At 34.6% G+C, this 15,976-nt stretch overlaps 2 protein-coding genes across 2 annotated transcripts in view; both read left to right on the top strand.

Annotated features, from left to right (window-relative positions):
- LOC116164460 (phosphatidylinositol 4-phosphate 3-kinase C2 domain-containing subunit alpha) overlaps nucleotides 1-15,976 on the top strand; it is a 29,488-nt gene that overhangs the window by 5,178 nt on the left and 8,334 nt on the right. Inside the window, exons 12-18 of the mRNA XM_031478650.1 lie at nucleotides 5,631-5,778; nucleotides 5,826-6,027; nucleotides 6,082-6,252; nucleotides 6,298-6,580; nucleotides 6,628-6,794; nucleotides 6,848-7,073; nucleotides 7,120-7,269. Of these exons, the coding sequence (XP_031334510.1) occupies nucleotides 5,631-5,778; nucleotides 5,826-6,027; nucleotides 6,082-6,252; nucleotides 6,298-6,580; nucleotides 6,628-6,794; nucleotides 6,848-7,073; nucleotides 7,120-7,269 (1,347 nt within the window). The remainder of the gene's footprint in view (nucleotides 1-5,630; nucleotides 5,779-5,825; nucleotides 6,028-6,081; nucleotides 6,253-6,297; nucleotides 6,581-6,627; nucleotides 6,795-6,847; nucleotides 7,074-7,119; nucleotides 7,270-15,976) is intronic.
- LOC116164461 (TAF5-like RNA polymerase II p300/CBP-associated factor-associated factor 65 kDa subunit 5L) lies at nucleotides 332-3,078 on the top strand. The gene has a single exon (XM_031478651.1). The coding sequence runs from the start codon at nucleotides 1,281-1,283 to the stop codon at nucleotides 2,973-2,975; it is 1,695 nt and encodes a 564-aa protein (XP_031334511.1). The 5' UTR covers nucleotides 332-1,280; the 3' UTR covers nucleotides 2,976-3,078.

The following is a 15,976-nucleotide window of genomic DNA, read 5'->3' as shown; positions in this document are numbered from 1 at the left end:
TTAACACCAATTCTGAAATATTCCATACATTCTATCTGATATTACTATGCGGTCAAAAATGAGTTGCTGTCGAGTCACCCTTGGTATTTTTGTTTACATGGTAAGTCGTACTTAACTTGAACTTCCAAAGGCGACTCGATAGCAACTCATTTTTGATCGTGTGAGAGTTGCTTATGTACACCATTGCAGTTTAAGGTATACAAGCTTCTAATCAACTCTGCTATGAGGCGGTATTCACGAGTCGGCAAGCTAAAACCTTTGATTACATAGTTAAAAGTTGATTTACAAAAATTGCACAATTCTGCATTTTAAACTTAATTATTAAGCGAACTCCTACTTGCTCATTCAATGAGCCACTTCTGTTCTATGTTGAAAAAGAAAGTGAGTTAGAGGCTATCAAGATCATAAAACAATGTATAATTCGGTATACCAAGCCTTTATAAACAAATTACGGGGTAATTGATTTTTCCAAGCCTCCTCAACTACAAATTAACTGTGTTAATAAAGTAACAGCACCCTAGATAAAAATTTAATATTTTAAGATTAAAATGTCAACGGTTACATGTGAGGTGTCACTGTATTGAAGGTGCGTTCGATTTTCCGTTTCATGAGTATAGCAGAGTGTAGAGTGAAAAACGTCACGTGATCACTGGCGCAAATTAATAACAGTACAATAAAGGATGGACGTGAAGCAGATGGAGCATCAACATAACCTCTAAATGGTGTACAGCTTAACCTCAAATGTGTGCAGGTGTAACAACAAAAATTGTAATCCTCCACGAGCGTGCACATTTTTGTTCAAATACTAAACCGGGAATCTGTAGAAATATTCATTGCAGACGCAAATGATGTCTAAATTATCTTTATGAAGCGACGAGCGTTTCTACGTTCGTTTTAGAACATAATATAAAATCGTACAGGTAGCCACACACGAAACGCGCCTAAATGTTGACGCGTGTTCTAGGACTCTGGCCTAATCAACGGCCGATGTACTTGTCTCGCCATTTTTAACATTAAATTCGCCACCAGCAACCCCCCACACATCCGAATATGGAATATCCCTACTCGCCTGTATGAAAATAACATCTTTTTGATGCGTCACCCTGTATATAGTACTTAGTTATTACCGGTATAGAAGATATCTACTTCACAAATTTACATTTATGTCATTTATACATAACCTATTTGTAATGTTTGGTTTTGATTTTTATTACTAAATTATTCGTTATTGTTTTTAAATATGTAAACAATTACAGTGCTTTTGCACGAACTTTAAAATTATGGAGGACGTTAAACGCGACATTAACATAAAGGCTAAGCGAACGCGATACGAACAAGTAAAGCAAATTGCGACTGCTTATTTACAACGAAGGAACTACCCAATTTCACCTCATGAAGACATACCCATTGGTCAGTTCAAGATGTTTTCGCATATCGAAAATGAAACCAGTCGTCCAAATTCAATTCTCTACAGTTGCTTTAATAACGATCCCGTACTCATTGAACAGACCTTTGGAAAGTTCTTGCTGTGGATTAAAGATTTGTTGAAGAATAACAAGAAGAAGCACGAAGATTTGGAATTGGTAATTGGTCCACTTTTCTGTCACATTTACTTGGAAATTTTACGAGGCGGTCATACAGAGCGGGCATCTAGTTTTCTAAAAATTCATTTACCTTCAATCGATCGGACTAAGTGTGATACGTTCATACAGGAATTAATCAACGCATTCGTTAGCGATTCTATCGACACTCCCATACTGAAAGAGAACTTTCGAAGCACCAAGTACTCCGTCGAATTATCGCACGACTCTGTCATGGCTTTAAAGCAGTATCTTTCTGATGCAGGACATGTTGTTCTTTTACAGGTATTTCAAAGTTGGTTTTTTATGAATGAAAAGGAAGAAGCTCAAGATGAAAATGAAAGCATGGTGCTAGTTGGGGATCCCATTTTGTGCAATGGTCATATTGAAAGCCCGAAAAGTGTGAACAATAGTAATAGTAATTTATCTTTGCAGAAATTATTAACTGCAATTGATAGTGTGAACTCAGAACCTGCGCCAGTGTATTCAGTGCACTTATCTAATGTGAAAGATAGGGTCACATGTGGTACATTAAACCGACAACAAGGCTTTTTTGCGTACAGTTATAATAATACAGTGACTTTAAGATGCTTACAAACATTGCAACAGTTAGAAAATACGTTAACTTATGGTGAAGTAGTTTTACTAGGGCATCACGCCCGTGTATATGACATTCGATTTTTTAAGAAGCGCAAACATTTAATCTCGTGTTCACAAGATAAAACAATCCGCCTTTTTGATATAGAAAATTATGAACAGAAATTGTTATATAAAGGTCACGAACATCCTGTGTACTGTTTATCCACTTGTTTAAATGGTAATTTCTTTGTATCGGGTTCATATGATCATACCGCTCGCCTTTGGTCTGTAACAAGGAATGACACTCTGAGGGTATTTGTAGGTCACACTCAGCAAGTGACAAGTATTGATTTTCATCCGAACTGTACGTACTTATGTACGGGATCAGCAGATAGAAATATTAGAATGTGGTCAATCAGAGATGCAGAACCAATAAGATTGTTACTGGGATCAAAGGGGGCGGTATATGCAACAATTTTCACTCCTGAAGGTAAACATCTTGTAAGTTCTGGCGAAGATAGAAGACTTCGTGTATGGGATTTAGTTTCTGCAAAACAACTAATAGAGTTTAAGATAGGCTCGCAACCTGTAACGAAACTTGCAGTTAGTGCAGACGAAAAAATGTTGGCGACTGGTTCAATTGATGGAACTGTAAAGTTGTGGAATTTTGATGTGTTAGTTAAAGGTAGTGATGAAGGAAGCACTATTGATCCTGTGTGTACTTTTTCATTAAATCACAGTTTGCATGCTCTTGATTATTGTTTTGGCACGTTTGGATGCTTAACATCTCAATGTAACGCAACTGTAAAGCTATAACTAAGGTAATGGAGTGGACACCACCATTTTTTAAGATAGCCGCTGTAAAATAGAAATAATATTTTTCATTATTTATTTATTGTAATAAACTGTTTTAACATTATTACGTTTCTACTGCATTGAAAACGTTTCAATGTCTTAATTATTTTTTTTTTGAAATACATAACCCAAAAGCAATATTATTTATTGCTGTAGTAGTGGGAGGGGGAAGACATTTTTATTGTAGGTAGAGGTACAGTTTTACAGAATTAGTGATTTGCTAGGAAAGTTAATGAATCCAAATAAGTAAGTATGTAAATGAAAATTGGTTATTAGAAATGGTATGGATAAACCATATCTAAGATTCATTTAAACTCAGTTGTGAAGTTTCCTCTAAAAATCATTCTTTGTTATAAAATACCTTATCAATGGTAACGTCGTTTACACACTACTTAAAGTCCGCTGCTTAATTTTTTGTACCTAATTTTGTTGATTCTATTACCATGATTACTACCTATACCAGTCTTGAGACACATTTTTCTATCACAATAAAATATGAGCAAAGGCGAATTCTGATAAAATAAGCTTTAAGTGGTATAAAAATCTTGAAGATAACTCCCTTGATACTCCCTTCGATTCCTTGGATTTAAAATGAGCATCGTCCTTTAAAGTATCTGTAAAACACTAGCTATTTTTTTAAACCTGAAACTAAAAACGTCAAAAATGTTTTATCTTTTTATTTGTTCTTCAGGCAATTATCTTTTTTATTTTAAAAAATCCAACATATAGTGTCCCTTAAACTCGGGTACGGAAAAATTCTGATCTTTACAAAAATAGGTGACTGAAGGGCTTTTACTTCAAAAGAACGCATCCACATTTGTTTTTCAAATCTTGACCATATACCTAATAGTTAAAATAAATAATTGAGAATCAAGATTCTTCCATTCTTATTTTATAAAACAAAATTTAGATACTTTATTTTTATAATCAATGGAAAAACAAGTATTGAACTCACACACATACTGTATTCATATAAGTGCACATTTTTCAGTGGCTCAATATAAATATGATTTTGGACACAGTTTGATGCAACTCTTCAAGTTAATGTAACCTTTTATTTGTTGATATATGTGAAATTTTAATCCTACTAATAGATATGTTCTCGGATATGTCATGTCCAGATGTTAAATTCTTTCTGTGTGGTTACGAAATATCGAAACACACTATTTTCGAGATACAAGGTGTTTCCGAGTTCTGTTGTAAATAACAACACTTCTTGTAGTTTAATTAAAGTAATTTTTATATGACAACTACAAATTAGATAAGATATGATTATATGACAGCATGATACGCCTTTATAATTAATGAAATTAATGTCAGAAAAACCATATAGAAACATTAGCATGTCCCCCACCTTGAAAGCGGATACTTTCAAAAAATTACAAAAAGTTAAAAGATGAAATAATTTGACATCAAGTCTATCATAATAATAAAAGGTCTTTATTTGGCGAGTTTCAGCCTCGGGCTGTTCTGCCACCTAATCATCAAATTCTCATACATGCATATGATAGAGTAAATTCTTATAATATGAACAAAAAAACAAGAAAGAAAAAAAAATTATATTCTGCAATTATTAACCTTGAAATTTTTCTGAAAATACCTACTATTTATTGTTTATCAAAAAGTTCTTTTTTTAGCCTAGTCTTAAATAAATTGGCCTTTTTTCCTTTCTAATCGCGGCGGTAGTTAAGTTTCTTAAAGATTTGTAATAATCCCAATGTTCAGGCCGTTTCGTTTATTTGAAGCGGCTCATAGCTTGCTTTCGCAAACGTATCATTTCTTTTACCACAGGTGTCAGCCAGGGAGTTTTGACTTTAAAAACTCGAACAGTTTTGAGTGGCGCTACATTATTGAAAACATCCAGTAAGGATTTGTTCAAAAACTCAATTTTTTCATTCACATTATTGAATCAATAAAAACCTATCCCAATCAGTGCAATTAATCCTTCCCCCAAATAGCTCCTGTGAAAAAGCGAAAAATCTCTAACAGTTACGAACCTTTAATTACATTTTTTTTAGCTTTTTTAAATTAAGATGTTCGTGGTGTATTAAAAAAGATTTAAATACACGAATGGGCGAGGATTTATTTTATATAAACGAAACTGGTCGTCTTGCCCCTTCAATCATGGATAAATGTATGTAGGTGCTCCCAAATTATCTGAATTTGGAGAATGATACTAAACTTAAAACTTATGTTTTGCAGATATGCTAAAAGTTAATCTGCGCCTTTGTAATGACACTACACCTTTGAATAACTTCAGTGTTCTACACAATAACAAAAAATACATACTTAGCATCATCAATCAATGATTTTGTACACAGTCGTTATTTACTGAGATGTATACTATCTTCCATACATTATGGGCACCCCGTATATTGTCGTGAATCAGAACCTTCATTGTGAGTTCTACATAGCTGAAATTTCTATATAAGAAAAATAACGAATCTTACCTAACCAAAGCCTTGCTTTAATTCACGTAGGATTATCCGATGTCATCTTCATCTCTTAATTTGGTCTGTTATTTCAGATAGAAACTTGCGTTAATAAAATACATGTAAATATTAACAAATGTCTCAACACAGTATAAGTAATATACTGTTCTTTTTAATGTTGTAGACAAAAAGTTGGATGAACGAATCAGTTTCACTATCCATAAGTACCACATGTGATAAAATTAGATTTGCCATTCGAGGCCTTCTAGAAATATACTGTCAAGCGTTTCACGTTAACTTTAAATTAAGTAATAGTAGCACCGATCATATTTGTAAGTATTAAGATTGGTGAACATTAAATTTACCCACTTCATTTTAGCTAATGTTAATTCCACAGAAGTCTTAGAATCCATTCTGGTTAGAGTTTGTGCAGTTCATAGGCCGCTCCCTGATTGGAAACATGATGATTTTATCATTGCAGCTCAAGTATACCATGGTACTCGTCCACTTGGTCAGCCTGTGCTTTCTCAGCCATGTCAAGTTACTCACAGTTTATATTCGAGAATTCTTTTTAATTGTTGGTAAGTAGGTAAATGATTTTTTATGATTATTATTAAGTTACATTTTCTGTCAAGGTTGGAAATGGAAGATATCTTAATAAGTTCTTTAGCTAGAGAAGCAAGACTGGTGTTTGTTTTGTATGGTCGTACACTTCAACAGCAAGATTCTAATGACAGCGGTAGTTTGCCTCAATACAAACAAGAAGAGTTGGGATGGGCAGCGATACAATTTTTTAATTACGAAGGGTAGGTTGACTATATATTTACTTTAGTGGTAACAAGATTTTATAGGATTATGATCCAAGGAAATTCTCTACTTTCAATTTGGCCAAAGGAATCCAATTATATCTACGGACCTGCACCTAGTGCTGGTATTCACCCTTATTGTGATCATGCTGTGTTGGGAATAGAAATGACCACACCTCCAAAAATTGTTTTTCCTGTGGTTCCGCAACTAACATCTGCAGAAGTTATGAAAGGAGATTTCAATAGTCTCGATTTACAAACTCAACAACAACTGTTAGAGATAACAGAACAGGATATGTTGTTCAAAGCCCCCACAGAAGTTCGCGAGGTACATTTCGATTATGTTCTCAGTACCATTTTTATTGTTGCTTATAGGTGTTGTGGGAAAAACGCCATTATCTCTATAGTATACCTACCGCATTACCAAAAGTATTGTTGGCTGCGCATAGTTGGGAATGGGCATTTCTCTCCGATCTTCATGGCATGCTAAGATGTTGGAAACCTATGTTACCTGTTCAAGCTATTCAACTGTTGCTACCTACGTAAGTATTTACCTAATTTTATTAACAATGATTTAGCAATCGTTTGCAATTAGTTTTCCAGATATGGAGGTACGCAAGTTGGCTGTGAAGTGGCTGCGTGGAATCAGAAGCGACGAATTAGTCGACTACTTACCACAATTAGTAGTTGCGTTACGTCACGAGACCTACGAAAACTCGCCATTGGCACATTTTCTATTAGATAGGTCACTTAGATCTCCAAGAGTTGCTCATCACTTGTTTTGGTTACTTAGCCATAGTTTACCTGGCTCAATGCCACAAGTAATATTTCACTTGGAGGTATCTTTTATTGACATTTTCATTGTAGAATTGGTCAGCAGAAGTTATCGAGAAGGATGTTTCTATGATAAGTGAGGCCAGGTATCATCGACGTATGACTTTGCTGCTACGAGCTCTTTTAGCCATAAGTGGAGCGTCACTTAGAAAATGTTTCTTGTCACAGCAGTTGCTTGTTAAGGTATTGCGTTGTTTATTTTATTTTGTGTGTACAAGGTAGTAGATACACAATTTTGTGAAGGTGACCAAATTTTGTTTTCACACTGAACAATTTTCCCATTTTGGTTAAACCTGGATATTTCACTAATGAAAAATTTTAACCAACAATTTCCCATAAATTGTGCTCAAACATAAATGTTCAATGGGACTGTGCGTGTAGAGTACCTTTTTGTACCTTACAATGTAACGGTAACAGGTATAAATAATACAGTAGACTATAATCCGGCACTGCGTTAGACCGGTATTCTATTAATCTGGCGTATTTTGACGGGGCTTGGTGGGATTCAAGTTGAGACGTTATTTAAACAATATTTATTTTTCATTTTTTAGTAGAAATATTATTTCTTATAGATCAATTTTGATTCAAAAATACGTTTTATTAGTTGTTTTGGTACAAAAAAAACCATTGTTTTGTGTAGGTATTTTAAGTGTTGTGATTTATGAACTTCCAGTAACGGGCAGTACCCCGGTCCAATATCAGCCGGATTATGGAGAGTCCACTGTAATTCAATATCCAATGAATAATAGTTCGACATGTGGCATAATCATATACAGTGCCTAAATTGTATCTCTGAACATACAAATATCCTATGTCCAATATACAAGTCAAATACTTCAAGAAAAATGGAAATGTCTAGATGTCCATCAATAATCACTGGATTTATTTGCTGCAAAATATCTAGAAAAGCAAATTCCCTCAATTAGCATAATTCACAGCAGCATTAAAAAATTTCATGTTGATGGTTGAATTGAACTGCTAAGTCGCTCAGCAGCCGGACGCCGGCACTCCGGCAAGTGACGCTCGCGCAATTGAAATAGCTGTCACTTCCAGTGTATCAAGATGAACGCTCTCTTCAAACTAGACGCCATTTTTTAAAAGATCAGCGTCGTCACTTAGTAGGCGCGCTTTCATTGCAACCCACTTGTTTTGTAGCATGGCGGCGCTTCTGAATCGCGCCGCGTCAGAGACTTGTTATAACTAGACCGCGCGTAACGTAGATTGTACTATAAACGCCTGTTGTCAAGATAGGATAGGCAACCAACTGTTCATCGCGGGGCAGACGTACGTTCTGCGGCTTGCTTTAGCCATGTTTATTGTAAATTTTAGTAGCAAAAAAAGATAACATATAGCTGTTAACTGTTTTAATCGAATTTATTGGTATTTTATTTGAACTAAATTGGTATATAACTGCCTTACTCTAGTCCTAATTTGATTTATATGTGTATTTTGGTGGTGAACACGTATCGGAAAATATACTCTTAAAACTAAAGATGTAAGTAGTAAGATATGATTATTTAGCGGATTTTGATTCAATGGCCCGTATGAATCAAAGTAAGCAAATGCTTATACTTGCAAAATTCAAAGTAAATACTCGTAAGTGCTCCTTCGCACTGGGCGACTTAGCACCGCTTCTAAGCAGAAGGACAGGACACAGTACAGCGCTGCTAAACCATGCTAAACAGACCAGTATGAAGGGGCAGTTACGAGTATTTACTTTGAATTTTGCAAGTATAAGCATTTGCTTACTTTTATTCATACGGGCCATTATATGCCTATCCAAAAACCCAAATGGGCTGTAACTGTTATTTATTTTTCTTAGACTGCTGATAACCATTTTGTTTACAACGCGGTGTGGTGTGGATTGAATGAAAAACCTGAACACATTTTCAGCAATAATTTGGCAAATTTTTAATGCATCGCTTGATACGTGCAACAATCCTCCACGATTTTTTTCTAGTTAAAAGCTTTGAATGACTCTCTGATGCGAATATCGCATCTGCACATATGGAACATTTAACAGACTTAGCTATTTTTCTTGTAACAAAACCTGAAATATATTTAATGCCAGTAAGTACTTAGTTACGTCTATACCTAATAGGCAAATAGGTATTGCCGTTGTCTTGCTGGTAAAGGATGTCGAATAATAGTTCTACGTTATTTTAAGTGAATGGGAATGTCGAAAACGCTCGGTATTGCATTATTGTTTAACACCTTCGTAGGTACCTTTCTAAAATCGGCTTCATTCCCCGCAAATGCACTATGGTGGGAGTAAATTTTTCTCTTCGAATGGCTCTGATCCATTGGCCCTTGTAAACTTTTATCCGTTGAAAATCAGCATATTATTTAAAAATTTATCGACAGAGTACATGTTGATAGGCACAAGCTAACCTAAGTTTATTGGTTTATTCTCAACAGAAATTTATCTGTTCACTAATTCGAGCTAATCACGAGAATGATTAATGAACGGAACATCTAAAATAACAGCTTATTTCATTATATTGCATATCATCTCAGCGATTTTTGCCCCGCGGTGCATTGTGTGTTGCATACTGTGTCGACAACACCTTAGATACGTTACGCGCAGTCTAGTTATAGCAAGTCTCTGCGCCGCGTAAAGGAGTCGCGCTCTGTGGAGCTTCAAAAACGGCTCATGAGAAGGGGCTCTAATCTCCTTGTGCTGTCAGCTGTCATTGTCACGTCTGTTACTAAGTATGGCAAGCATGTACTGTTGTCGATAATAGTCTGTAAGAGCTAGTGGCATATTTTTTAAACAGTTTCATTATTGTTGATATTTGGATATAAGATAGTTATGCATATCCGAGTATCCGGCAGCAATTTCGCGGATGGCGCGGCGGTGGTGGGTGGTTCAATTAAAATTAGGTACATTACCTTTATGAAATGGCAAATGGCACAAATCTTACATAAAAATTGATAATTAGAATGACAACAAATTCAACTGTAGGTACATTGTTTAAAAATTGCTGATATAAAAATTACGACACTACTCAAGTGACCCAATCAATTCTGTGCTTATTCGTAAATAATTCGCCGAAATGTACTCTAATAAATTCAAAAACTTCTTATAAACCCTATCATTATTTTTAGGTTTTTAAACCGAAATAACGTCTACAAGACATTCAGCCTTTGAAGTATCAGTAACGTTAACTTTAACTTGCAGGTTATCTGTAGAAAACGTTATTTTGCCCATACTAAATTAAAATAACGCAAAATAACGTTTTTTTGACACCGTTGACGTTTCTGATACATCACAGGACTGAATGTTACACAACATTATCGATTTATGTTTTTAAGTATTTGATTGATTTGATATGACTGAGAGACCTGAGTCACCTGTTTATATCTAGAAAGTAATGAACTGTTGTAAATCGTTAGTATTAGAAATACAGAAATATGCAAAGAAACAAAAATTGTAGATTTTTTTCCGCTTAATAAGATCATTGAATAATAAATCTGAATAGAAAGACAACGCAATGCTTTTTGAAGGGTCCACTTTAACGGAGTTTCTCCGTAGGTTGCCCTCTGGGACAAACTCCGCTTATTAAAAGTAACTAAATTTTAATCGAGGTTTTATACCACCTACTCAACTGAATCAAAGTGATTAGATTTCTTTAGATGACGCTACTTTCGCGTACTTATCTCGTAGACTGTGTGGGAGTTATAACAGCACGTGAAGATCGTATTGCAATATTATCTCTGTATTTACCAACTTATGCTTACGTAATACATATTATTATTTGCACACCTCTTAAGGAAATGACATCAAAGTTATCAACTTACAAGTAAATCTTGATTCAAACGATCTTACCTTATGTAGACTTTGAGATCGAAATTAAACTTTACTATTATTGTACCTATAGACAATGTTTTGGAATATTTCAGAATATGCAATATACTGTCAGTTGTGCGAGCATTTACAGATATTGTTTAATTGCTGTTTCCGTATATAAATTATAAATGCACAAATAACATGTTTTTGAGACAAAATTTGGAATTAAGTACTACTACTTTAAACAACAACTTTAACATTCAAATGAGAGAAGTGCAATATAATCTATTATGATATGAAATGAAAGGTTTTTTAAATCGGCTTCATGAAAGAAATTGTATTGCACTTTTACGAAACTAAGACTCGAAAACGCCATGCCGGCACTTTTGATTCTAAAACCTCTTTCTACGCCTCTCTTGTAACAGATTTTTGATATTTTTTAAATATTAATAATTACGGCACCCGAAAATACCATAAATATCAAGTACTTCTACAATTATTTATGCAAAATTCGAGTATTAAATCAAAAATCTGTTACAATAGAGGCATAGATGTGTCCTTTATCTTTACATCGGCACCTAACAACACGGGATAGAATCCAATTTACTCAAAACGTTATACTAAGTCCCACACCTAGACACGCTATTCGGCCCATATAATTTCTATTGAAGCACTTTCCTAGTCGTATACAGAGAACGGCCTCTTAAGTTTACGGATCGAATAAGAAATTTCAAAGCTATTATGAATTTCCATAGCAAGAGAAAAGACGCAGTCGTCAATCGCATTGAATGGAATGTTTTTTACCGTGAAAAAATAAATCAAGAGAACATACATTTATCATAGGGTCCGTTCACTTAGCCCCCCATTAGCCCAAGAATGAACCAATTTTTTTTTATGTATTGTGCCCCAATTGTGCATTTATGCGCACCGTTTGTGTCTTTTTGGTTTCGGAGATAATAGCAAAAATCAAATGGGGGCTAAGTGAAAATTGACGATTGAAAATATCTGAAATCATCTTAACAAAAACTAAAACTTGTAATATATACAGACATGGAAAGGTAAGGATGTCATTTAAAGTTTGTTATACAGGGTGAAAATTGGGTGATAAGAGGGCCGAGGGGTTCAAGATAAGCACTTTTTTTCAAATAAACCGAGGGTCAAACGTGTTTTGTTTAGGAGCCACCCCCAAAAGAAGTGGTGAAATTTGGAGTTCTTTAATTTTTTTCTCAGCAATCATAAGAGTTACTTTAGTATTGTCTTACTGGAAGAAAGGGCATCAACAAACTGCTCAACGCAATTGGCACACAAACATAATTATTAATATTATAGAAAACATGTAAGTAAACAAGCGACAGCACTACTGACGTACCGCGCGGTCGCTGCCGTCCTCCGTAACGTGTCCCTTCATTCTTCCATCGCTTCCCTAACCCGCACGGCGCACGTGCGTACTGAAACGATCATTACACAACAGTTACAAAGATGAGTGACACGTTTTTGATTAGGTTTTCGGGTATGCCCTTTCCGATTTTGAAAAAACATTTTCAAAATTCCAACCACGGAAGGGCGCACTCCTGCTTCGACGAAATTTGGTGCCTGGGGGATTTTGAACATGAAAATCACGAATCTGGAATTAGTTTTTAAAAATTCGACAAAAAAGTTCCACTGCAATTCTTGGCCGGACAACGAAAATGGAGAGAATTCCACGAAATTGATTGTGTACCTTAGACCATATAGTACATGGACTGCTAATTGTAACTAAAATATGGTCAAGGACATCGCCTGGGTATGTGAGTTTCAGGGTAAACGAGTCTGTCCGAAGTTGTCCGATGAGACACGATTTGGGACTGTCAACCTATAAATTAACAAACGTCAATTAATTAATCGCCTAGATATCCCAAAAAAAGCAAACTTATTCCTATTTGTGGACGTATAGCAAATTTTGAAGAGTATTTAAAGCTTCCCGTACTACGCGGATACTATAAAGCTGCTCTTTAAGCGATCCTAGTGGTGTTTACACGACTTTAGTTTACCCTGAGATTCACATACCCACGACTACAGTGCCCTCTATCCGTGACCATCCATTTTGTATTGAAAGCATAGGGCGAATAGCAGTCCATGTACTATATGGTCTAAGTTGTGTACATACTGGATGAGTTAAGGAACAAAATTTTAAAATAACTTTTCAAACAAAAGTTATAGGTACGTACTCATCGTTTAAAGAATGGGCCTTGGGGTTACAAAGTGTCTCTCGCCTACTAATAGTGAATGATCTAATTTCGTATGTAGTTAGTTGAAAATGTCACAAATAACAAAAAAATTACGATTTCAGTTGCCCCCATTTGATTTTTCCTATAATCTCCGAAACCAAAAAGGTACAAACGGTGAGCATAAAAGCACCATTACGGACAATCGAAGTACTACGCAATACCGTCGTTGACCAATAAACAAAGTTTAATTTGGGGGGGGGAGGGGGCTAAGCGTTCACTTAGCCTCCAATGCATTTGTCCTATTATCTCCAAAACCAAAAAGGCACAAACGGTGGCATAAATGCACTATTGAGCACAATTGATTATTGACGCACAATACGTAAAAAAAATTGGTTCATTTTTGACTAAGTGAACGGACTCTATCATATTATAGCATAGGTATTGTCTAATTATCTTGTCTCCAATAATTGACTTTTTACGTTCTGCAACAACGTTGTTATTATTATTGAATTAAGAACTTAAAAATTAAGTCGAATATTCATCTGAAAACTATATTTAGACGATCGTTGTATCAAAGGTATCCAGTTACCTACGTGAGTAAGTTTATCAATGGCATGATGTCACCGTAGTCAAAACATTCTCTCTCACCTCTCTACTCATTTTGAAGTGAGTATCTCGGCTATATTATATTAATTAAAAAATGTTGAAGAGTTTCCTTTAATCACGTTTTGTTACTTGCCGTACGATACCAGCACATTCTAGATAATAAAAACTGGCCACCTTTTCTCCTATCTCACTGACCTTCTATTCAGATTTATTATTCAATGATAAGATACATTTATTAATATTTATTCTTTTATAATTTTCGAGTTATAACGCAAACTTACATTTTTTAAATGGTAATCATAGTTGGCTGTGACATTTTTAAAAAGTGCATTTTTTCTGTTTACAATGATATAAGGTTCCTTGTACTTGCAGTTACTTGTGCAACAGGGTACCGTTGTGTTGAAACCAGCGTAAATTACGTCGTGTTTCCAAATCTAACCCATCCTACATATCTTGAAATTCATTTGATAGAAAATGAAGATAACATTGGCCTGTCCAATTTTCGTCGTAAATGAAAGGTACCTATCTCACTAGATATTCTTTTCCATGGCTAACTCTGTTTACTTACCTCTCAATAATACGAAAATTACTGCAGGGCGTTTATTTATTAAAGTACATTTAGCAAGCCTTATATCGTTATAAAGAGAAAAATTTGTCCTTTTTAAAAATGTCAAAGCCAACTGTGACTACCATTTAAAAAAATTAAAGTTTGTATTATAACACAGAAATTGTAAGATCTAAAAATAAATTAGTATGTTCATCATGTTAAGCATTAAAATGTCTAAAACTTTTATTTGTGTTATTTTGTTGTATTTAATAATAATAATAATATGATTTATTGCCCAACAGTCAAATTCCAATTATAGGATAATTACTAATCTAAGAAAGCACAATAACTAAATATACTAATATCTTAACCGCTAACCTAATAAAAACCAAATTAAATGATATTAAACTTAAACAAGATTAAAAATAAGATTAAAAATATTCCATCAATCTCTCGATCAATCTTTTAAGATCAGATACTGAACAAGTGTTCATGTCACACATATTAGCAATTTTGTTAAAGTTGCTTACCATAACAAATATAGGTGATTTACAAAGTAAGTTTGTATTGGCCTTAGCACAATTGAAAGTATATACATTACGAGCCGAAGAACGTGGCACATGAAACCGAATAAGGGAAAGAAGAGATGGACAATCTAGGTTATTATGTAACAAATTGAAGAGAAAGTTAAGGCTTGACAGAGTTGTGCGAACTTCTAAGGAATGTATCTGAAATCGAGATAACAGTAGTTGATGATCAGTACCAATTGCGGGATAAACTCTGTCCAATTTAAACGATAAAAACTTCAGAAACTTACGCTGCACTGCTTCCAGGGTTGTTTTATGGCAATCATAGTAAGGATACCAAATAAGAGAACCATACTCTAGTTTGGATCGCACATAAGCAGCATATAGAGATTTGATAGCAAAAATATTGGAAAAATCACGACAATTTCTGATAATAAAGCCAAGCATTTTTAAAGCAGAAGCAATAGTCACCGATATATGTTCCGAAAAGGAAAGTTTAAAATCAAATATAATACCCAAATCCGTGACCGATGTACACCGTTTAAACTGAATATCATTAAATTGATAAGGATGTAAAAGAGGTTGAGATTTTCTTGAAAATGAAACTACTTTGCATTTAGACATGTTTAAGTGAAGGTTGTTTTTTGAACACCATTGACCAAGTTTATTTATTTGTGTTTGGAGGTAAACGCAATCATCATTACTGGATGTAAAAATCTTTAAATCGTCAGCGAATAATAAGGTGTTACAGGAAAGTAGAGAAGGCAAATCATTTATGAAGATTAAGAACAGTAGGGGACCGAGGTTAGATCCTTGCGGAACTCCTGACGTAACCACAGCAGAGTCAGATATGTAATTCTTGTATTGCACACGTTGTAGTCTACCACTAAGGTATGATTACCTATTTCTAATTATAACGATTCTACAACAGTTAAATGAAAAATTACTAAATCTGTTTTTCACTCATATCTAGTGAACTGTGGATTTTTTCGAAAAACAAAAGCATATCTTAAATAAGCTCTTAAAACGACAACTCTTTTCTCATTTAACCGAATCCGTATGTCTTATGGTTTCCGAGATCTCAATTCTTAAAATGAAAAAAAACTCACCCTGCATTTGAACTACAAATTTACTACGTTATGAAAATTGTACAGACACCAACCAACCATGTTCATCATTCATTCATTACTTTCTAGATATAACAGGTGACTCA

This window comes from Photinus pyralis, unplaced genomic scaffold (genome assembly GCF_008802855.1).
Source record: "Photinus pyralis isolate 1611_PpyrPB1 unplaced genomic scaffold, Ppyr1.3 Ppyr1.4_LG2, whole genome shotgun sequence".
NCBI classification, from domain to species: domain Eukaryota; kingdom Metazoa; phylum Arthropoda; class Insecta; order Coleoptera; family Lampyridae; genus Photinus; species Photinus pyralis.
Note: the sequence above shows the minus strand (reverse complement) of the source record. Positions and strands in the feature narration are given on the sequence as shown.

Excerpts from the sequence above, each read along its gene's own strand:
- LOC116164461 (XM_031478651.1), top strand. The coding sequence starts at position 1,281 with ATGGAGGACGTTAAACGCGACATTAACATAAAGGCTAAGCGAACGCGA.